Source organism: Phyllopteryx taeniolatus, chromosome 4 (assembly GCF_024500385.1).
Source record: "Phyllopteryx taeniolatus isolate TA_2022b chromosome 4, UOR_Ptae_1.2, whole genome shotgun sequence".
Classification (NCBI taxonomy): Eukaryota; Metazoa; Chordata; class Actinopteri; order Syngnathiformes; family Syngnathidae; genus Phyllopteryx; species Phyllopteryx taeniolatus.
In genome coordinates this window covers 22,425,086-22,448,074 of record NC_084505.1, presented here as the reverse complement: position 1 = coordinate 22,448,074, position 22,989 = coordinate 22,425,086, and the positions used below count along the sequence as shown (strand labels likewise).

At 39.3% G+C, this 22,989-nt stretch overlaps 2 protein-coding genes across 4 annotated transcripts in view; one reads left to right on the top strand and one right to left on the bottom strand.

Moving 5' to 3' along the window:
* LOC133476788 (complement C3-like) overlaps nucleotides 1–6,395 on the top strand; it is a 31,855-nt gene extending 25,460 nt beyond the window's left edge. Inside the window, exons 32-44 of the mRNA XM_061770650.1 lie at nucleotides 178–338; nucleotides 862–1,017; nucleotides 2,012–2,071; nucleotides 2,134–2,224; nucleotides 3,496–3,547; nucleotides 3,784–3,871; nucleotides 3,986–4,075; nucleotides 4,165–4,270; nucleotides 4,687–4,776; nucleotides 4,845–4,928; nucleotides 5,025–5,105; nucleotides 5,184–5,331; nucleotides 6,112–6,395. Coding sequence (XP_061626634.1) covers nucleotides 178–338; nucleotides 862–1,017; nucleotides 2,012–2,071; nucleotides 2,134–2,224; nucleotides 3,496–3,547; nucleotides 3,784–3,871; nucleotides 3,986–4,075; nucleotides 4,165–4,270; nucleotides 4,687–4,776; nucleotides 4,845–4,928; nucleotides 5,025–5,105; nucleotides 5,184–5,331; nucleotides 6,112–6,253 — 1,349 coding nt within the window. The 3' untranslated portion in view covers nucleotides 6,254–6,395. The remainder of the gene's footprint in view (nucleotides 1–177; nucleotides 339–861; nucleotides 1,018–2,011; nucleotides 2,072–2,133; nucleotides 2,225–3,495; nucleotides 3,548–3,783; nucleotides 3,872–3,985; nucleotides 4,076–4,164; nucleotides 4,271–4,686; nucleotides 4,777–4,844; nucleotides 4,929–5,024; nucleotides 5,106–5,183; nucleotides 5,332–6,111) is intronic.
* Nucleotides 6,396–7,164: 769 nt separating this feature from the next.
* On the bottom strand, nucleotides 7,165–21,597 carry LOC133476789 (sialoadhesin-like). 3 transcript variants are annotated; one of them, XM_061770651.1, is made up of 12 exons: nucleotides 21,464–21,597; nucleotides 16,795–17,160; nucleotides 15,205–15,411; nucleotides 14,780–15,124; nucleotides 13,825–14,064; nucleotides 13,021–13,290; nucleotides 12,501–12,761; nucleotides 10,914–11,174; nucleotides 10,758–10,839; nucleotides 9,450–9,492; nucleotides 8,329–8,498; nucleotides 7,165–7,486 (listed from the first exon to the last, which is right to left on the bottom strand). In XM_061770651.1, exons 1-12 carry the CDS (start codon nucleotides 21,522–21,524, stop codon nucleotides 7,420–7,422), a joined length of 2,373 nt encoding a protein of 790 aa, XP_061626635.1. In that variant the 5' UTR covers nucleotides 21,525–21,597; the 3' UTR covers nucleotides 7,165–7,419. The 3 variants fall into 3 exon arrangements, with proteins under 3 accessions (XP_061626635.1, XP_061626636.1, XP_061626638.1); XM_061770652.1 differs by lacking the exon at nucleotides 21,464–21,597 and adding an exon at nucleotides 18,007–19,054; XM_061770654.1 differs by lacking the exon at nucleotides 12,501–12,761.
* Between the last annotated feature and the right edge of the window lie 1,392 nt (nucleotides 21,598–22,989).

Genomic DNA, 22,989 nt, shown 5'->3' with positions numbered 1-22,989 from the left:
GGATTAGTTTCAAATTAGGGTGTGAAGAAAGTGTTAAATATTTCAAGTTAGGGTTTGTAACCAGGGTACGGCTTTCAAAATAGGGTTTGTAGCTAGCATTAATGGTTCGAGTTAGGGTTTCAAGCTGGGTTAGGCTTCCAAACGAGTGTTTCAATGTCCTAACTGCGCCCCCTGCAGGCAGCCACTGGCCAGACACTCACAACCATTTGTTCTCGCTGGAGGCAACCGGTTACGCCATGCTGGCTCTCGTCAGGAAGGGTCACATGCAGGAGGCCGGGAAAGCCTTCCAGTGGATCAACGGCCAGCGCAGGATGGGCGGAGGTTACGGCTCTACTCAGGTGTGGTTTGCTTCTTAATAATAAGCCATATTAATCGGAATTGTCTGAATGCTGAAGAGCACCAAAAAAACTTTTTATCACCACTTCCACATACTGGTATCTTAACCCATTCAAACCATTCCAACGTCAAAGTATTCATAAAATTCAAGTCAACTGTTTTCCAGATTTAACAAATCTTGCTTCTACATTTCTCAACTGAGTAAAACCATTCCAACTTCAGACTATTCAAATCATTCGGAACATGTTGGGAGCCATTTTTTCCACATTCCTCAAATTTCCACTTTTCTCTAAATTCCACATTTTCCCCAATGCACAATTTTTGCTTGATTCTATAATTTCCATGAGAAAAATCCCAAATGAATGGAAACATTTGAACAATTTACATTCATTTCAAAAATGAATTCAGCGTTTCAGTTCGTCTGCTCTTCAGCCTTCACACGGAATTTAAAAAAAAAAAAAATTGGATTCTACTGTTTCATCCATTTACTGACATTGTTGTTGTTCTTGTTGGTGGTGGTGTCAGTCCACCATGGTGGTACTGCAGGCACTGTCCGAGTACCTGATGAAGTCTCAGGCCGCCAACGAGCTCTCCCTGGATGTTGACGTCAAGATCACGGGCCGACGTGACATCCGATACCACTTTAATGCCAAGACCGCATACACTGCACAATCTTCCCGGGTGAGACACACACAGAACAGATACAGGAAGTCACATGGATGTCCAAAACGTAAGAACTTTCCTTCTAACGTTACCCGTTTGCTTCCAATGTTTGCTCCAACATTAGCTTCCAAAGTTTGATTAAAAAAATTCGATTCTAAAGTCAGCTTCCAACGTTACCTCATTAACTTCAACATTAGATTCCAATGTTAATTTAAAAACTAGCTTCCAGCGTGAGCTTCCAACATTAGCTTTCAATGTTAGCTTCCAATATTGCCTCCTATGCTAAATTTTAAAGTTAGATTCCAAAGTTAGTGTCCATCATTAGCTCCAATGTTAACTTGTAATGTTAGCTTCTGAAGTTAGCTTCCAAAGTTACCTCTAAAGTTAGCGCTAAGGAGAAATTAGCTTCCAACATTAGCTTCCAGTGTTGCCGCCAATGTTAGCTTCAAACATTACGTGTAACTTTAGCTTCCAATGTAAGCTTCTAAACTTAGCTTCCAATGTTAGCTTCAACATTAGCTTCTAGTGTTGCCCCCAGTGCTACTTTCCAAGATTGGATTCTGTTCTTAGCTTCCAAAATTACCTCCAATGATATCTTCCAATGTTAGCTTCCAACCGTGCCTTCAATGGTACCGTCCAATATTAGATTCCGACTTTAGCTTCTAATGTTATCTCCATCATTAGAATTAAGGAGAATGAATGTTAGCTTCGACGTTAGCTTCCATCGTTGCCTCCTAAGTTACCTTTCAACGTTAGATTCTCAACTTAGTTTCCACACTTAGCTTCCAACATTAACGCTAATGTTAGTGTCTGAAGTTAGCTTTCGACTTTTGCCTCAATGTTAGTTTCTGAAGTCTGCGTCCAACGTCGACATTACCTCTAACGATCTAAAAAGGACCAACGTTAGCCTCCAACTTTAGCGCAAACGTTACCTTCAAACGTCAACTTCATATTAGATTCCATTTTTATTTTACCACCCTGGTTTCCCTGGTTTTCATCTTCTTCTGCACAGCTTCCAGCTAATCTGGACCTGACTGTGGAGGCCACAGGCAGCGGGCAGGGAATACTTGAGGTAGGACGGGTACAAGATGGCCTCCGCAAAAGCGTCAATTGACGTATGTGTCATGACTCCAGGTGGTGACGTATTACAACCAACTGCACGAGGTTGACGAAAAGACACCCTGCCAGCACTTTGAGCTCAGCGTAGATGTCGAGGATTCCAGCGGTGAGTCGTCTGGCTTAGCCACTCATCCCAAGGAAGACTGACAAATAACAGCGGAGCACAGGGTCTTAATTGTTTTACATCTGTTTTTACTTTTTGAAAAGGTAATTATGCATGATTAAACAATGTTTTTATTACATTTCCAAAACCCAAAAGTAACCAAGATCAGAAATGCAGGCGGTGGATAAAGCTATGCGACCGTCTGCATAGTCATTTAAGGACCACAAAAATCAACAGGCAACCCTTTAGTCTGCTACAAGGTAAACAATGTAGGCTACTTGTATTATTTGTAAAATGCTGTTGTTAGTCCAAAATCCTAGCATTATGCCACGTTTGGTTGAAAGTAACCCAAATAAAGGTAGGCTCTGGATGAAGCTATGCGGCCATCCACATAGTCCCTAAAAAATAAACAGTTCAAGAACAAATAATGCACATGTATTATCAATGGGAAAAAAAATGGTATTCTGTTGTTAGCTCAAAACGTTTGGATTATTTGACTAACACTTGGCCTACTGATCATCCGTAGTGTTTAGCCAACTAAGTTAACGAGTCTAGGAAGATCATCTGGATTGGTTTTTTGTTGGTGTTTTTTTTCTCAAACTATGCAGCCATCCACATGGTCAAATGTACACAATTCCATGGTAAACAATGTACGTGTTATTGGCTAAGACAGCTAAATTAACAAAGCTAGGAAAATCGTGAGGATTATTCTTTTTTTTAAGAAAAAGCTTTGCAACCATTCGCATAGTCCGTTAAACCCCTAAAAAAGCAACAAATAAAAAATAATATAAAAATAACAGCTTTATGCTACTCAAGTGATGTCTCGTGACCGTCCCTGGCGTTAGCTAATAATTCTGGGAAAATCAGAAGTTTGGCTCATTAGCTAATGTACTAATGTACTTGTATTTTCTGTAAAATAATGTTAAATTGTAATTAGCTCAAGATGCTAGCATTATGCTACAAACGTGAGGCTGAGTGCATGATCATCCCCAGCGCTAGCACATTAAGACAGCTAAGCTAATGATGCTAAGAAAATCGTGACTATTAGCTTTTGCGTCTGTCCACATAGTCAGTTGAATACCTCAACAATCAACAAATGAAAACAATGCTATGCTAGTTAGCTAGTCAAAATGTGGGTGATGCAGAACTTGTACAAATGGACAACAACAGAATCACTTTCTTTTTACCACTTGTGTCACACGTTGCTGGGCAGAATTTACGGTCCGGCCTCACAACAATAATTGTTATTTTAAATTGTTCTTGAACCACAACAGAAAAGCCTCCCGCAGATGTGGAAAAATCCTACCTGATGACCATCAAAGTCAGGTGAGAGCCCCACCTACCCAAGCCTCACAGTCTCTCCTGGTTGATCAGATGGCATCAGCCATTTCAAATTCCAGCCAACGTGCTTACGGTGACAAACTAAACAGCTAGCATTATATATGGTGTTTTTGCATGCCAGTACTCAGTAAATTCCTCACCTCAAATAATGCCTGTGTGCTAAATAAACATCTAACTCAAGAAATACCACTATTATGATCGAATGTATTTGACGGGCACAGGGCATTAGGATCCAGCGACGTCAGGATGGTGGTGTTGGATGTCAGCCTGCCCACGGGCTTTACCCCCGAAAACTCGGACCTGGAGATGGTACACATTTTATTTCATGTTATATTATTATAGTTTCATTAACCCTCTGGGTTCTGCACTGGCAATTTGTCTCTCTGAGGGCAAGGATAAATATATTTGTGTGTGTGTGTTCAGTTGTCCAATTCGGTGGACCGCTACATCAACAACTTCAAGATGGTGGACAACCTCAGCGACAGGGGCTCCCTCATCATCCACTTGTTCAAGGTAGTTGCTAGAACCGGAACCGGGCACTCAGACTGCTGGGTCACTTGAGCTACAGTCTCAGCTGTGCTGTGCTCTTCCTTTCCACTCAGGTGTCCCACAAGGAACCTGAAATCTTGATCTTCAGACTCCAGCAGAACTTCAAAGTCGGTCTGCTGCAGCCCTCCTCAGTCACCGTGTACGAGTACTACAATCCCGGTACTGCTCTTATACTTAAGAAATATATGTACTGTAGATACTCTGTATTTATGATAAAATTGCATGTCACTGTTATTAAAATAGTTCGTTTCATGCTAAAACACTTTGATTGAGGAAAAAAACAACTAGATTGCGCCTCTAATATTTTTAGCATGTCAATGGTAATTTCCATCTGATGTTAGCATAATGCTAATTGCAAATGTTTGACTTTGTTGTGCAGTGGATAGTTTGATTCAATGTCAGTCCAAATTAATAACGGAATGCTTATTTTAAAAAGATCGCGGCGGTAATTTCGTTAACGTCGTAGGCAATTTCCATTTTATGTTAGCATAATGCTAACCCCACATTTTTAGCCATGTTGATTTGAGGATAATAATGACAATAATAGCAATAATAATCATATTTTTTGTCGCTAGACCACCGCTGCAGTAAGACGTACACACCCCGTCAAGAGCAGGAGGATCTGACGCACATCTGCAAGGAAAACATCTGCCGCTGCACACAGGGTAAAAACACACAAACAAACATACATGTGCTTTCTAACCCTAACCCTTTTGTCCTCTCACCTCCACAGGCGACTGCTGCGTGGCCAAAGCAGACAGCGAGAGCTTTGGTGCCAAGGAGAGAGAGACCTTTGCCTGCACGTCTCTGCACCACGGTACTTTTTATACCCCGAAAACATGAAGGACACTTTCACGCTCCTAACCCCTAACAAGCTTGTTACATGCTGTTTTCCCTCTTTTTTTGTTTTCAGTGTTCCAGGTGAAAGTTGTGAGCATCCAGCAAAGTTACTACGACAAGTACGAGATGGCGATCACACGAGTCATCAAACTGGGTGAGTGCTTCCTCTTTGGGCTTGGGAGGGGGTATTTAGGAGGAACCTCATCGAGCAGGTTTAAAATGGTCGTTACAGGTGTGGAGGCAGGAGTGGAAGCGGGTCAGACCAGGATGTTTTTGTCCCACGGGGGCTGCAGAGAAGGGCTGAACTTGAAGGTTGGCTCCCTTTACCTCATCATCGGACCCAAGGAGGACCAATGGGATGTGGACGCGGACAACAACAGGTATGCAAAGGGGGTTAAAATGTGGATAAATACAGCATTTATTGTTGAGAAGTAAAAAAATAGTCAAAATGTAGTTGTTCCACTTGTTATTAATAGCTAACTTAGCATTTTTTGTATATAATTCACAATGTTCACAAAGCTTAGGAAACATGTTATTTTGATAGCATAGAAGTCATGGCAATGTTTGCTAGCTCTTAAACGGCATCATGCGACACATAACATGATTTTTTTTTTTAGGGCAACTATTTTTTATAGTTTTTTTTCATTGTGCCAATTTGTCAAAACAGTTAAGCCTCCCATATTTGTGGTTCGCCATTCGCAAATTCGCCTGTTCACAGATATTTTCGTGGGGGGGGGGATTTGCTGAAAATCTCACTGATTGGCTGTTTTCCTGCTCAGCCCAAAGCAGTAACAGTATTGCTTTGGTGACATCTTGGAGCCAAGTAAACAATTTGATGTGAGTTGAGGAGCTTCATTTAGCCCAAAGTTGTCCTCTGCCACCATCTATAGGAATCTATAGGTAATTACAACCGCTTTTAGGAGGGGTGTCAATTACTTGCAGAGTTTTATAATTTACGACAGCGATCTGTCCCGGGAATTCACTGTATTGTACAATATATAATTGACAGTAAAACAACATCAACAACATGCATACATACCTGTATGTGTGTGGACTTAAGTACCTAAGTACTTCTACTTTTACCAGTCCCCCCCCCCAATTAGCATCTCTACCTCAGTGTGAGTACTTAAGCCATTTCTGGTGTATTTGTGGTGTGTCAGGTTCGTGTACACATTGGGGGCGGGCACATGGGTGGAGCACTGGCCGTCGCCCGACGACTGCGCCGCCGATATCCTGCGGGACAAATGCGCTAACCTGAACGCCGCCGCCACAGAACTGTCACTCAAGGCCTGCCGCTTGTGAAACGTTTTCTGTTCTGTATGAGCACACGTCAGTTGGACTTGTGGTTATTTCCTATGTTTGGAAATGTGTGTGTTTTCAAAACAGAAAGTGGAAAATGATTTATGATCCTCTTTCTTTACAATAAAAGCCCCCAAATTCCTAACATGGTTGTCATATGTTAAGGTCATCAAAACAAGAAACAATATTATATATACAATGTACACATAAACACTGAACATAAAGTTTAAGTGTTCAAATGTCCAAACCTGTTCAAATACAAGGTTTTTGTGATATAAAACATGAAACCAACCTTAACCATTTCCAAACTTTTCCACCATTAATGCGACGTACACTCTGTACAACTCAATTTGAAAAAAAGAAAAGAAAAGAAGAGCGCGGTAGTACAAATAAACAACTGAGATAACGAGGTTGCACAAGTATTTATACCCTCTTATAACAGGGATGTGGCTGTGTTCAAAATTAACCAATTACATTCAAACAGAACGCACATTTAAAGTGCCTCTGGTAAACCAAAACAAAGCTCAGCTGTTCTACTATGCTTTTGCTGACATTGATTTGCTTAGTAGTTACTTAGTTACAGTTACTTGGTTACTTTTACATAGCAGTTACTTACTTAGTTGCAAACTGGGGATGTGGCCATGTTCAGAATTAACCCAATAACATTTAAACATGTCAAATGGGAGTCAGCTCACAAAGTTAAAATGTTCTAGCAGGCTTTTCTTGCCATTTTGGAACATTTTTACATTTTTGAAATAATTGCAATGGACATAGTCTGTTCAAACTGACGCCATGCCAAGACCTTTATTCATTTTATAGGATATGTTTTTAACATTAACTTTCATACCTGATCACGGTTCACATTAAAACATAAAAAAAAAAAAAAATACATTTTTAAACAAAAAAGTCACTAAAATGCACTGCAAATATGATATATAATATTTCCCCCGACTTTAAACTAGACAGTCGTTTGAAATTAAAATCTGCATTTAAATTATCATAAACATATGGGGAATTTCAAAAAATAGTTTTTATTCCATAATTCTTTTTTTCAGCATTTCTATATGGAAGACTGTATAAACTGTATAAAGAGTTTAATATAACAATTTATGAACGAATTAACAAGAAAAAAACAATTAGCCCAATGTTTTGGCTGTCCCACGGTGAGTTCAGATGCGTTTTTTCTGCACCGTGCTGTACAGTGTGGACACGTCGGGTTCCTCTTGAAGCTTTGGCCTGTAGATGGAAACACCGTAGAGCTCATCAGGTAGTACAATAGGACCGTAGCCATACTGTACTTCCATACAGTGAAGATGATTAAAGCGATAAAATTCAACTCAGGGATTTGACTTGAGACTATTTGGAGCCTCCTGATATGACAGACATGGCCACCCAATTTTGTCTATCAGTGAAACTGTTGGCAGGGGCTATTTTTTTCTGACTTTTCCAGGGGGCACTGCTGAGGGAATTTGCCCAAAAAGGCTGCTTCAAACCAACCCTGAGACTTTTGCGTGTCTCCTGCCAAGATAGACATGTTCGCTAAATTTCGTGTTGATGGTAGAAACCTGTGTCAGGGGCACGACTGAGGGAATTCGCCCAAAATGGCTGCTTCAAACCAAATTAGCAGACCTCCTGTTCAATTTCAGGGATGGGTCCCTAAGACTTTTTCGTGGCTCTTGACATGAAAGACATGTCCACCCAATTTCATGTCGATGGGTGAAACTTGTTTCCAGAACAAATCTTTTCTAACTTTCCAGTGGGCACGACTGAGGAAATGCGCCCAAAATGGCTGCTTAAGACCAAAATAGCCGACTTCCTGTTCAATTTACAGTATGGGCCCTTGAGACTTTTTGTGTGTGTCCTGTTATGAGAGACATGTCCACCCAATTTCTATGTTGATAAGTGAATCTGGTGTTGAAGGGATATATATATTTTTTTAACTTTCCATGGTGCAGTACTCAGTGAGATATGGGCGGTCGTCTTGGAGACCTATTAAGGACATCTGTATCGATTTTAAGAGGCTCATAAGAGTCATTAAAATGGGCAAAAAAAGGAGAAAAGAAGGATGCTGAGCTCACCTCGAGACTCGGCTGTCGCTGCAACCGACTGCGGTGTACTCCACACCGTCGTCCTGATCCCGTTTCGCATTGGCAACGTTGGAGTAGGTGGGAGCGTGTTTGGAAAAAGCCACAACGGAGTAGACCAGCTCCTCCTGATGATCCCTGTGACTGTCTGCAGTCGCCTTAGGCTGACCACACTTTGAATTATTTTTCACAATCTTCTTTTTATATACTGTATTTTATTCTTTTAAAATTATTTTTTTTACTTTTTTCAACAAGTTTGCACATATGTATTTTTAATAGTTTAAAGTTTGGTCTAACCTTTGATATTTGGACTTAACATTTGTTCACACATTAGTAATACTTTTGACATTTTTTTTAATTTGTAATTTTTGGGGGGAAATAATAATAATTGTCATTGCCTCACATTTTCAATTTTTAAAAAAACATTTTAAACCCTCCAAATATTTTATATTTGATATTTTTAACAATTTTATAATTGTAATAAAAACATTTCAATACATTTTCAACATGCTAAGCATTGTTTTACATGTTAATGCAACTCCTTCAGAAAAAAAATATTTGTAATGTTTGTACCATTTTAATATTAATACATTTTATATTTGAAACATTTGTCATTTCTTTCAAATATTTAAAAAAACATTTTAAGAATGTTATTATATTTTCTATTTTTAACCTTTATTTTGATTTTTTTTTGAAAATATTTGTAAACATTGTGTATATGTTTAATAGAGTAAAAAAATCCATTTTTAATATTTTACAACTATCAACATTTACAACATTTTGTAAATTGTTTAACGTGTCACCATTTATTTAAACATTATCTTCATTTTTATATAAATATTTCTAATTTAGACTTTTTCCACATATTCAACATTTTGCATATTTCTAACCATTTAATGATTGTTTTAACATTTTTCTAACCATTTTTGAAATTCTTGACACGTGCATTTGTAAATCTGACATTTGTTTTTAGTTTTAAATTAAAACATTTTTTTTAGTTTTAAATTAAAACATTTTTTTTTCATTTTTGTCATAGGATTTTCAACATTACATACATTCCATACATTAGGCAAACATAAAACATTAAGCACTTAAAACAGAAATGTTTTCCTCACCTGAGCTTTGCACTGTGTTGTGTGTTTTGACGCCATCTTTTTCCTAAATGAACAAACAACAGCAACCATTTTAACATGAGAAATAAATTTTAAAATGTTTTATTTTGTATCGTTTTTGTTTACATTATTTTAAAAAAATGTAGAAAACATTATGCAACAATTTCTTTATTTAAATTTATGCAAAAATGTAATAACTTTAAACATTGTCAACATTTATAAACAACTTTTACATTTTTATCATATTTAAAATCTTAACATTTCAAAACACATTGTAACATTTGCAACATTTTTTACCATTTAAAAATACATTAGATCATGTAATAGTTTTCAATTTAAAGAAAAGTAAAAAAAAAAAATGTTTTAAGTCATATTTACTGTTTCGTAACACTCAACATTTTTAACATTTTTCCTTAATGAATATTTTCAAATTTGTATCATTTTTAACATTTTATCAGCAACAAATTAAAAGACCTAAGTATTTGTAACGTTTTGAGATTTTTATGTTAACATATATATTTTAAACATTTTGGAATTCATATATTTGTTTACATTTTAACAACAATGAGTATAGGGAAAAAAATCACATTTGTGAAATGTCCTGACATTTTTCATCATTTTTTATTTTCTAACATTTTAATCAGACTGAATAATTTCCTTAACATTTTCAGTTTTAAACAATTTCAAAAATGTTAAAATGTTCAACATCAGCTTTTTAACATTTTACTCTTTATTAACGTTTCAACAACAACAAAAATGTATATGATTTTTTTTGTGATTTGGAAAATCTTGACATTTTAATCATATTTCATGACATTTTTATTATATATATATATAATTTTTTAAATTATTATGATTTATTTTTGTTAATATTTTGACAATATGGAATATTCTACATTTTTATTTTTAAAATCATTTTTAAATCCTTTTTAAAAAAAATCAGATTTCCTATTTAACATTTGATATTTTCTGACATTTTTTTGTCTGTTGATCAAATAATCTTTATATTACAGTATGGGCCCTTGAGACTTTTTGTGTGTGTCCTGTTATGAGAGACATGTCCACCCAATTTCTATGTTGATAAGTGAATCTGGTGTTGAAGGGATATTTTTTTTTTTTAACTTTCCATGGTGCAGTACTCAGTGAGATATGGGCGGTCGTGTTGGAGACCTATTAAGGACATCTGTATCGATTTTAAGATCAAAGATAATTTTTTCTTACAGCAAAAAAACAATTTCTATGAATTTAAATTAAAATTTCAATTTTTATTACTAAAAATGTGCTAACATTTTCAAACAGTTTTAAACCGACCTGAGCATGAGGACGGCAACGAGAAGCAGGATGAGAAGCAGGGCTGCCGTGACGCAACCTATAGTTGCCGCCTCCAGTGGACCTGAGGAAGGGGGAACATTAACGCGGGCCACACGAACACGCGAGACATGCGTCGGAGCCGTGACCCTGACTTACTGGCCTTGACTTGAAGCCAGAGCGTGGCGTTGAGGCTCCCAAAGGCGTTCCGGGCCTCACAGCGATACTCGCCGCCGTGGTGCTGTCGGTAGTCGCTGATGTTGAAGACGGCCCCTGTGAATTTGGGAGACTCCTCGTTGTCCTTGTACCAAATGTAGCTAGCGTCGGGGTTAGCGTCACTGCTACACGTCAAACTGACCGAGGAACCCACGCTGATGGAACTGGAGGGTATCGCAGAGACATTCGCATGCAGAGGACCGTCTGGGGGAGAAATAATTTTCATATAGTTAAAATTTTATTTTTTAAAAAACTTTTTAAATAAAACAAAAAAAAAAATGTAACGAATTTTTTTAAACATTTTTTTTAACGTTTTTATCCAGTTGATTATAAATCTTAATAATTGTTAACATTTTATCGAGTACAAAAAAATGAATGGAGTAGTTTGTTAAATGTTATTTAAATATTTTTCATTTCTATCATAGTCAACATTTAAACAACAACATAAACTGATTAATTGATTGGTTTGTAGTTTTTAAACATGATCATATTCAACATTTTAACATTGTTATAATGTGTTAACATTGTAATGAAGCACAGGAACAAGTTAAAATTTTAAAATTATTTTTAAAGATTTTAAAAAAATATTTTCTTTTACTTTTTTTATCTTGTTTAAATGTTTAGAAATATTTTCTATTTTAAAAACAACAATGAAAATGATTGATTGAGTTGCTGTTTTTTTAATTTACATTTTCAATGTTTAAAAATATTTTTGACAGTTTCATCTTATAAAAAAATGAAATGACTTTCATCATATTTAATTTTCAACATTTAAATTTGTTTTACATTTTTAATATTAAAATGTGATATTTTCAAAAAATATTTTCAAATAAAATAATGAATCAACCTGAGCAGCTGGAAGGTAACGAGAACCAGGAGAAAATCGTTCATTTTTTTCCCCCTTCTTTTTTTAAACAGATTTTAAAAACACTTTAAATATATATATTTTTTAACAATTTTTAAAAAATGTTTTATTTTTAAACATTTTTGAGATTTGTTCTTGTTTTCAGATTTTAAAAAATGTTAACATTTTTTACATGTTTAAACATTCCAAAAATACATTTATGGAACACGTGAAAAAATATGTTCACCACTACTGATATTAAAGCCCTGCAATATTCCTAAGAATTCTTTTTTGGTTAACAGTAGTGCATGATAAATACGAACTGTGAAAAAAACTGTGCCTCTAATTTCATTTGCAAGAGACTACCGCACCTGAGTAAAAACAGCCAACTAGAGACAAGACTTACGAGGTATCTGTAATTTGTGGTACACTCGCGGTCACACAGAAACGGCTGTTTTTTTTCCACAGATCATATTCGTCATGTACTACTGTCAAGTTGTGATGACTGTTTTAACAAATATGACAAAAATGATTTCTTTGTTGTTGAAAACTCCCATTTTGAGTGAGGGGGGAAAAAACAACCTTAAATGCATGTTCTATAGGGTTTAACTCTGAAGATTGACATTCAGACCTTCAAATTGATTTTGGTCTCTCTTCTGGACATCCACATTGACTTTGGGACTTACACTGAACATTTATGAACACCTGTGAAGAGTTGACATTTCCATATTTATTATGGGCCTTGCAGTAGAAGCTTCCCGCATCTTTTGATTGGATGGAGATGAAACGGTAATTTCTTTCTGCTCCCTGGGGCACAATTTGGTTGTCTTTGTACCAGGTGTAGCTAGCAGCTGGGTTAGCGTCACAGCTGCAGGTCAGACTCACTGACTGGCCCACCTGGATGTCTTGTGATGGACTCACCCCCAAAAAGGAAGACTTTGGAGCATCTGAGGAACACAACATAGGCCTCATTGGTGGAGTTTTCTTCAGTTCTCTCGCTTCTTCTTATTGCGCTTAATTATTTTGCATATCTTCCAATGGACCTCGATGCTGCCCGCCATGCTGTGGCACAACGTGGTACTACACCGAAGGCGCAGAACTCTAAATTCGGACTTACCTGTACACTGTAAAAACCCGTAAAAAAATAAAAAATAAAGATTGTTTATAAATCCATAATATCGCAAGGAAATACTGGACTGTACTCACATTTCACATCAATCATGACAGATTGCGATGTCTTATTCCCCAGCTCGTTCCCCACAGTACAAAAATATTCTGCTGAGTCGGAAGACCGGATGGAGGTGAAAACCAGCTCTGGTCCGTCTCCCACAGCTTGATGGCCTGAAGGCTTTAGCTTCTTGTACCAATGTTGTCCATATGATGTTTGGGTGTCCGTTCTGCAGGTCAGAGTCAGTGGACGACCCTCCAGGATCTCCTCTGGATCACTCGGCCATATCAAGGGGGCTTTCAGAGCATCTGGAGGAGACGGGAAGATGGAGGAGAAAGTCAGTCAGCAGAGAGTAGACCTCCACCAAGGCCCAACAATCCTAAACATGTCTGGCTCGCTTGACTGAATCCGGACATACAGCATATGGTGATAAAATTCTACTCGAGTCCTGCAGGTGCCATTAATGACTCTCAACACGGTTCGTTCTGGTGGGTCACTGCCCCCACTGGGCCCCGATGCAAGCAGACTGTAACGTCCAAAGTGACCACGTTAAATAAATACGAAAATAGTTTAGTTTACTATTGTTTGTTGTGTTATTTCCAAGAAAGCAACCAATTATTTAAAAAATAAATGAAAATGTTAATTTTAGATGTAAAACTTTATTTTGCTCTTTCAATTTATTATTTAGAATAAATAAATTATGCAAACATTCATTGAGAAAAATGAATAAAGCATTACAATCACATTTTAATTAAACAATTTCAGGTGTAAAACGATTGACTGAATGAAACAAATATTACAGGACTCTTGATCATATATTTTATTTAAAAAAAAAATCTCACACAGGGGAGTAGAGACGGTGAGTGGATATCCGTGCACACCACATGTGACGTAGTCTCCAGGATATAAATCGATTTTGTGGTGTTTGGTCATCTGGGCAGTTGAGCAGTCAACTGCAGACCTTCCATTGCGCATCCAGCAGAAAGACAAAGGAGCCGTCGGACTGCAGCTCATGTGACACGACAGCTGAGCTGACACATAAGAATCTTCCACTTCGACGTCCATCACCTGCACCTGCACAGCTGGATGCAAGAGGAGCAAAAAGGTGGGTCCAGGAAATGCATGCTCTCTAGAGTTTAAGTCTGGAGATTGATTTGGCCAGTGTAAAACCTTCCACATGTTGCCGCATCAAAGTATCACAAAGGAAGAATGCTAACATTTGGTGTTGTCAATGGCTTAGAAGCTTCCATCCATCCCTTTTCTGAGCCGCCTCTCCTCACAAGGGTCGCGGGAGTGCTGGAGCCTATCCCAGCTATCAACGGGCAGGAGGCGGGGTACACCCTGAACTGGTTGCCAGCCAATCGCAGGGCACATAGAAACAATCAACCATTCACACTCACATTCACACCTACGGGTAAGTTAGAGTCTTCAATTTACCTACCAAGCATGTTTTTAAATTTTTTTTTTGGGATGTGTGAGGAAACCGGAGTGCCCGGAGAAAACCCACACAGGCATGGGGAGAACATGCAAACTCCACACGGGGGGGGCCGGGGATTGAAACCCGCTCCTCAGAACTGTGAGGCAGACGCTCTAACCAGTCGTTCACCGTGCTTGAATATTCAAAATTATTTTGGGGGTGTTACAAAAAATGTGATCTTCTCAGCTAAGTTGTATCCCTTTGGCATATACAGTAAATACCTGAAATTAAAAGCGAAACTGTGGATTTCTTGTCTTCTATTAATATTTCAATGTTAAACCCAAATGTTTTCCGTGACAAGTACTGTGTTTCACTCTAACCTGCGACTGTCAAAGACGTTCCAGGTAAACTACTTCTCCATTCAAAATCGTATGTGGTGAATTTGAAGCGATACTCAGCAGAATCACTCTCCATCACGTTTTTGATTCTCAGAGTCGATCGTCTGTACGATTCTCGAGGGTACTCAACACGATCGCGGTCATCCAACTGGAGGTTCCGAGGTGGAGAGGGATTTATCCGCATGTAACTAGGATCTGCTCTGAACCAGAATTTTGTGCGGATGGCATAGGGGTGGCTGTAAGTGCAAGTAATGTCCACTGACGAGCCTTTGAGGGCGCAGATGTTTCTGTTGTCGTAAACCACCTTGTTACATTTCTCGACCACACCTGAAAGATTGAACAAGCACTTCAGCATTAGCGAGGAAATAAGTACTCTAAAACGAGTGCGGCAGGAGTCAACAACTCACACGCTGGAGGAGACAAAAGGTGCTGGTCTCTTACAGCACAGGAGTAGCTGTGCTTGGAGTTATGTGCTGGTGTGTAATCCTGGGAGTTCTCATTTTGGATTTCCTCTCCATTCTCATACCAGTTGTATGAAGGAGAAGACCCAAGGTGGCACTTGGTGACACATCTCAGAGTCTTCTGCCGATAGTTTCTCACTTGTACTCTGAGATCTAGAATGGTGTGGAACAAATTGAGATCTCACGTCAAAACACATTTCTTTCAAAGCAAATGTGTGAAAGCCCGTTAACACCAAGCAGAATCCGCTTTGCTTCACTGTGGTAGCATTTTGTTTGTGTGTGTGTGTGTGTGTTTTCAAAATTTGTGAACTGTTCCAAAATAAAGTGTATCCTGTAGTTGTTCTGGAGCCTATCCCATTTTACGGCTACACCCGGGATTGGTTGCCAGTTTCACACTTCCCATCAGAAGCCGCATTTTTCCTTTATTCTAGTTTAGTTTTTTTTTATTTTTTATTTTATATATTTTTTTTGTCCTTTTTGGCTTTTACCTCAAGGAGAATGGGTAATCTATATCCCTTTTTTTGCCACAACAGTTTCACTGTTCCAAAGTGGAGTTTTTATCGGGCCGCTGTGGTTCTTTGTATTCTGATGGATATTTATTGAAAACTTCAGTCGGACAGAACGAAGTTTTAAAGGAGAGTGACAGAAACGCATATGATGATCAGATTGCAAAAAAAAAAAAAAAAAAAACCTGGGCTGGTCGCTGGCCAATCGCAGGGCACATATAGACAAACAAGCATTCACACTCACATTCACACACGGACAATTTAGCGGTCAATGAACTCAACATGCGTGTTTTTGGAATGCAGGTCGAAGCCGGAGTACCCTTAGAAAACCCACGCAGGAACGGGGAGAACATGCAAACTCCACACAGGAAAGCCTGAGCCCAGATTCGAACCCCGAACCCCAGAACTGCGAGGCAGAGGTGCTACCCACTAGTCACAATTTTGTGAGGTTAAATTGATTTCTCTTAAAAAAAATCGAATTTTCTATTTTGTTATTTAGTTCTAAATAAAATACCACCTTAATGTGCAAGATGACCAATATTTTTCTTGCAAAAAAATACTCTATAAGGATGTATTTTTTTTATATAAAAGAGAAACATTTGGAACTATTTGTAGTTGTAAGATTATATATTATTTAGTTTTAAAAATGACTTGTGCAAGACTCATTTTTCTCGTAAAATACGATTTTAGAACAATATTTATTAAGATTAATTTAAATGGGAAAATGTAACTTTTGTGTAAGAATTTTTTTTTGTAAAAATGTATTTGATAGATCTTTAAAATATTAGTTTTTGTGTGTGTGTGTGCACGTGGGGGGAATACCAAGGATTCAAAAATATGCTTTTTCTTCTCAAAATTTGATTGTGTTCGTTAAGTATTTTTAAATAACATTTTATTATTGTAAGACTACTTTTTGTGTCAATTTGTCATAATGTTTCTGACTCCACCCACACCACGAGACTGAACAAAAAAAGATGAACAGATGAAGATTTTCCTGCTTGGTGTAAAGGTGGAAAGTGAGTATCGATACCATTGACAGTCAGATTGACTCCAGGCATGACAGAGTAGCTTCCTTCCCTCCCGTGGTTTGTTACGAATCTGAATTTGTACACGGCCGCGTCGCTTTCTCTCAGCTCTCTGATTGACAAACGGCACAGGTCACCTTGACAGTCAAAGTGCAGACGACCAGAGTACTCAGGATCCAAGCTCAGATCTTCAGTGTTGTAACTGGAACCTTTGGTGAACCAGAACCTCTTGACAACGTTCGTGTTTTGGCCGTCTATTGTTTGCGGGTACCAGAAGGAGCACTGGAACTCCACTGTGGTTCCTGTCAGGCCACAGATGGTGGTCTGAGCATAAGTGCCTCCCCAGTCAATCGTCTCCATTCCTTGGACCACTGAAACACAGTTTAAAAATAATATGCAAATGTACTCATGGAATATTATGTTTTTTTTTTTTTTTTTTTTTACATGCATGGGTTTATCTGGAAAGCAAATAAAATAATAATCGACTGTACTTTATTTTTGTATCGTTGTATTATAATCATTGACATTTTTCTAGAATTATGACTTTAAAAATAAAAAAAAATTAATAAAGAAACTACAACATTTCTTTTTCAAATTTGACTTAATTTTCATAAGAATTTTCTCAGTTTTTTTTTTCTCGTAAAAATTCAAATCCTTCTTGGAAGATTAGATGTTTTGGGGTGAAAAAACTTTTTGTGTCAATTGTATTGTAAAATGCAATCTCTTTTGCCTTGCATCATCAGGCAAACTCGGTGACAGAGCCTTCAGCCTCGCAGCATTTACCCCGTGGAACTAACCTCCCATGGAAACTTGGCATGCACCGACATTGGACAGTTTCAAATCGGCACTGAAACGGCACTTGTTCACCCAGGCCTTTGGCACCTACCTTGATTGTTCTGTTGTTGTCATTGTCTTTTTTTTTCTGTAAAGCATCCTTGTTATTGTTATTATGTTCATCTTTGGTCCAGATTACATTTTTGGAAGCAATGTGACTAACATGTTAACATCAATTGTTCAGACACTACATTTATACACCATTTACATATTTGTTGTGTTTATGTAGCATTTTATTAATGCAGCCCTATGGGGGGCACAAGTCAGTGCAAACTGTAGGCCGGTCCCAAGCCCGGATAAATGCAGAGCTGTTGCGTCAGGAAGGGCATCCGGCTTAAAACCTTGCCAAACAAATATGAGCGTTCATCCAAAGAATTCCATACCGGATCGGTCGTGGCCCGGGTTAACAACGTCCGCCACCGGCGCCGTCAACCTGCAGGGCGCTGTTGGAAATTCAGCTACTGTGGGTCGAAGTCGAAGTCAAAGAAGAAGAAGAAGAAGAGGTGGAAAGCGGGTTCTTCGGCAGAAAGAGAAGAGGAAAGCACAGAGCCTACAACTGAATGTGGGGACTTTGAATATTGGGGCTATGACAGGAAAATCTCGGGAGTTGGTTGACATGATGATTAGGAGAAAGGTTGATATATTGTGTGTCCAGGAGACCAGGTGGAAAGGCAGTAAGGCTAGAAGTTTAGGGGGAGGGTTTAAATTATTTTACCATGGTGTAGATGGGAAGAGAAATGGAGTCGGGGTTATTTTAAAAGAAGAGTTGGCTAAGAATGTCTTGGAGGTGAAAAGAGTATCAGATCGAGTGATGAGGCTGAAACTTGAAATTGAGGGTGTTGTGTATAATGTGATTAGTGGCTATGCCCCACAGGTAGGATGTGACCTAGAGGGGAAAGAGATATTCTGGAATGAGCTAGACAAAGTAGTTCTGAGCATCTCAGACAGAGAGACAGAGTCGTGATTGGTGCAGATTGTAATGGACATGTTGGTGAAGGTAATAAGGGTGATGAAGAAGTGATGGGTAAGTACGGCATCCAGGAAAGAAGCTTGGAGGGACAGATGGTGGTAGACTTTGCAACAAGGATGCAAATGGCTGTAGTGAACACTTTTTGCCAGAAGAGCCAGGAACATAGGGTGACCTACAAGAGCGGAGGTAGAAGCACACAGGTGGATTACATCTTGTGCAGACGATGTAATCTGAAGGAGGTTACCAACTGTAAGGTAGTGGTAGGGGAGAGTGTGGCTAGACAGCATAGGATGGTGGTGTGTAAGATGACTCTGGTGGTGGGGAGGAAAATTAGGAAGACAAAGGCAGAGAAGAGAACCATGTGGTGGAAGCTGAGACAGGACGAGTGTTGTGCAACTTTTCGGGAAGAGGTGATACAGGCTCTCGGTGGACGGGAAGAGCTTCCAGAAGACTGGACCACTGCAGCCAAGGTGATCAGAGAAGCAGGCAGGAGAGTACTTGGTGTATCTTCTGGCAGGAAAGGAGAGAAGGAGACTTGGTGGTGGAACCTCACAGTACAGGAAATCATACAAGGAAAACGGTTAGCTAAGAAGAAGTGGGACACTGAGAGGACCGAGGAGAGGTGAAAGGAATACATTGAGATGCGACACAGCGCAAAGGTAGAGGTGGCAAAGGCAAAACAAGAGGCATATGATGACATGTATGGCAGGTTGGACACTAAAGAAGGAGAAAAGGATCTATACAGGCTGGCCAGACAGAGGGATAGAGATGGGAAGGATGTGCAGCAGGTTAGGGTGATTAAGGATAGAGATGGAAATATGTTGACTGGTGCCAGCAGTGTGCTAGGTAGATGGAAAGAATACTTCGAGGAGTTGATGAATGAGGAAAATGATAGAGAAGGGAGAGTAGAAGAGGCAAGTGTGGTGGACCAGGAAGTGGCAATGATTAGTAAGGGGGAAGTTAGAAAGGCATTAAAGAGAATGAAAAATGGAAAGGCAGTTGGTCCGGATGACATTCCTGTGGAGGTATGGAAGCATCTAGGAGAGGTGGCTGTGGAGTTTTTGACCAGCTTGTTCAATAGAATTCTAGTGCGTGAGAAGATGCCTGAGGAATGGAGGAAAAGTGTACTGGTGCCCATTTTTAAGAACAAAGGTGCTGTGCAGAGCTGTGGCAACTATAGAGGAATAAAGTTGATGAGCCACACAATGAAGTTATGGGAAAGAGTAGTGGAGGCTCGACTCAGGACAGAAGTGAGTATTTGCGAGCAACAGTATGGTTTCATGCCTAGAAAGAGTACCACAGATGCATTATTTGCCTTGAGGATGTTGATGGAAAAGTACAGAGAAGGTCAGAAGGAGCTACATTGTGTCTTTGTAGATCTAGAGAAAGCCTATGACAGAGTACCCAGAGAGGAACTGTGGTACTGCATGCGGAAGTCTGGAGTGGCAGAGATGTTAGAATAATACAGGACATGTACGAGGGCAGCAGAACAGCGGTGAGGTGTGCTGTCGGTGTGACAGAAGAATTTAAGGTGGACGTGGGACTGCATCAGGGATCAGCCCTGAGCCCCTTCCTTTTTGCAGTGGTGATGGATAGGCTGACAGATGAGGTTAGACTGGAATCCCCGTGGACCATGATGTTTGCAGATGACATCGTGATCTGCAGTGAAAGCAGGGAGCAGCTGGAGGAACAGTTAGAAAGATGGAGGCATGCACTGGAAAGAAGAGGAATGAAGATTAGCCGAAGTAAAACAGAATATATGTGCATGAATGAGAGGGGTGGTGGGGGAAGAGTGAGGCGACAGGGAGAAGAGATGGCAAGGGTAGAGGACTTTAAATACTTGGGCTCAACCGTCCAGAGCAATGGTGAGTGTGGTCAGGAAGCGAAGAAACGGGTCCAAGCAGGTTGGAACGGGTGGAGGAAGGTGTCAGCAAGTGTGTTATGTGACAGAAGAGTCTCTGCTAGGATGAAGGGCAAAGTTTATAAAACTGTGGTGAGGCCAGCCATGATGTACGGATTAGAGACGGTGGCACTGAAGAGACAACAGGAAGCAGAGCTGGAGGTGGCGGAAATGAAGATGTTGAGGTTCGCTCTCGGAGTGACCAGGTTGGATCAAATTAGAAATGAGCTCATCAGCGGGACGGCCAAGGTTCGATGTTTTGGAGACAAAGTTAGAGAGAGCAGACTTCGATGGCTTGGACACGTCCAGAGGAGAGAGAGTGAGTATATTGGTAGAAGGATGATGAGGATGGAGCTGCCAGGCAAGACAGCTAGAGGAAGACCAAAGAGAAGGTTGCTGGATGTCGTGAGGGAAGACATGATGGCGGTTGGTGTTCGAGAGGAGGATGCAGGAGATAGGCTCTCATGGAAAAGGATGACGCGCTGTGGCGACCCCTAACGGGACAAGCCCAAAGGAAAAGAAGAAAGAAGATGTAGCATTTTATTATATTTGAAAGACATTCTTCCTCTTTTGCTCATTGACATGCATGAACACACTTTGCACTGTTAAAAAAAAAAGATAAGATGGCCGAATGCTTCTTCCTTTTACTTTCTTTGCAAACTGTTTTCACAGAGCGTCTATATTTCCTACTCGTTTTTATTAACCCGAAGTGCACTTTTTTACGTGACGGCAGTTTTTTAAAGTCAATTGAACACATTATATCTCTGTCAAATGTCAGATTTGTTGCGTTTACTGTATGTCAAACTATGTTTTAAACCTAATCTAGATTCCATATTTGGAAGTGATCTCAAATTAATATGTAAAAGCTCTATGAACTCCTGATATGGACAATAAAATGGAGAAAATCTGCATTTGAATTCTTTCAGACTCAGTCACTGTAACCAACGTCAAAATTTAGGCGAGGTCGTACCTTGTACGCCGAAGAGCAAGATGACAAATACGACACGTCCCTTTTGCGCACTCCAGCTCATATTTGCTGCTTCTGTGAATTGGATGCTCGCCGCTCGTCGCAGTCTCTGCGTGGAAGAATTAAGTGTGGGAGCGCTGGCCTTCTTCCTCTTTCCCTCGTTGACATGCATGATCACACATTGCACGGTAAAAGAGAAAAAAAAAAATGCTTCTTGCTTTCACTTTCACACACTTTGTTTCCCAGTCTGTCTACATTTCTACAAAAGTGCACATGTTGGCAGTTTGCTATGACTATTTGAAAGCAACAAATAATATGGCCACTGTGTGAAAGAATGACTAAATATCGACTGCGATATTTCTAATAGAAACTTTTAAATTGTCATTGAGAAATAAGGACTGGGTTCATGTTCAACTTTAAGCTATTCATATGACATGCATAAAACCTAGCAGAGAATGCAGAAGCCTCTTCCCAACCAACTGAACCTCCTGCCACCCAACGTAAAACTTCCTAGAACCGCCACTGATGCCATGGGTGTCCCTAATTAGGTGTCTGATGAGCGTACAGTCACTTCCCTTTGGATATTTTTAATACAGCGATTACAATGAGTTTGACAACATACTCCTATAACAGGATGCATTCGCCCCCCCCCCAAACGAGTTTTTCATTTTACTTAGTTTGTGGTTTTGAATGATGAAAAAGTAGAACAGATGATTAGTCGAGGTTAGCCTAAAACAGAAAGTAACCACACACCACTCAGCCTTGTCCCTATATTACTTCCTTCTGCTTTAAGGTACGTTTGCGCCCAAATTTCCAGAAACTATATTTTGGGAAGAGATCCCCTGTTGCAAACATGCCAGGTTCCTCTAAAAGTTCCTCGTTCCGGGGAAAAGCTCCTGCTGTGCAAAAGCCCCTTACTGGTCTCCTAGTAGGGTCTTGTTTTGGCCTAGAATTATTATTTTGTTTTTATCATTTGAGATGAGTTTGACATTATGTACTAAAGTGTGCTGTGATGATAGTGTTTAGGGTCTAACTACTGTAGCGATTATGTATGAAATAAGAATTGCAATTCATTTAGGATACAGTAATAAGCCGGGAGCGACGTTTGCGTTACTTCCGGTTTATTGTAAAATTCGATTTGATTGTTAAAAATCAAACTAATGTCTCAAAGGGCACCGCAACAAATTTTTGAAGTTTAACTTTAGGCGAAATGACGACAAACCTTTTTCAAATCAGTCTCATGATCTGTAGGTTGCTACACTCGACGACATTTTGAGTCCCAAGTTACACAGGTTTATTTAAATTCAGAACACACAGAAAATACCACCACGAGTGGAATTTTATGATATTTTTAATGAAACAGACAAATACAAACTACAACAAGAAAATAACACTAAGGGTAAACGAAAGAAAGAAAATAAGGTGTACGAAAATGGAAATTAGGACATCGTGTGTGGTCGCTGGGCTAAACTAAATGAGCGTGTGAGCGTTTAATCCGTTGAGTCTGAGCGAGAGAAGGCAAAATTGGG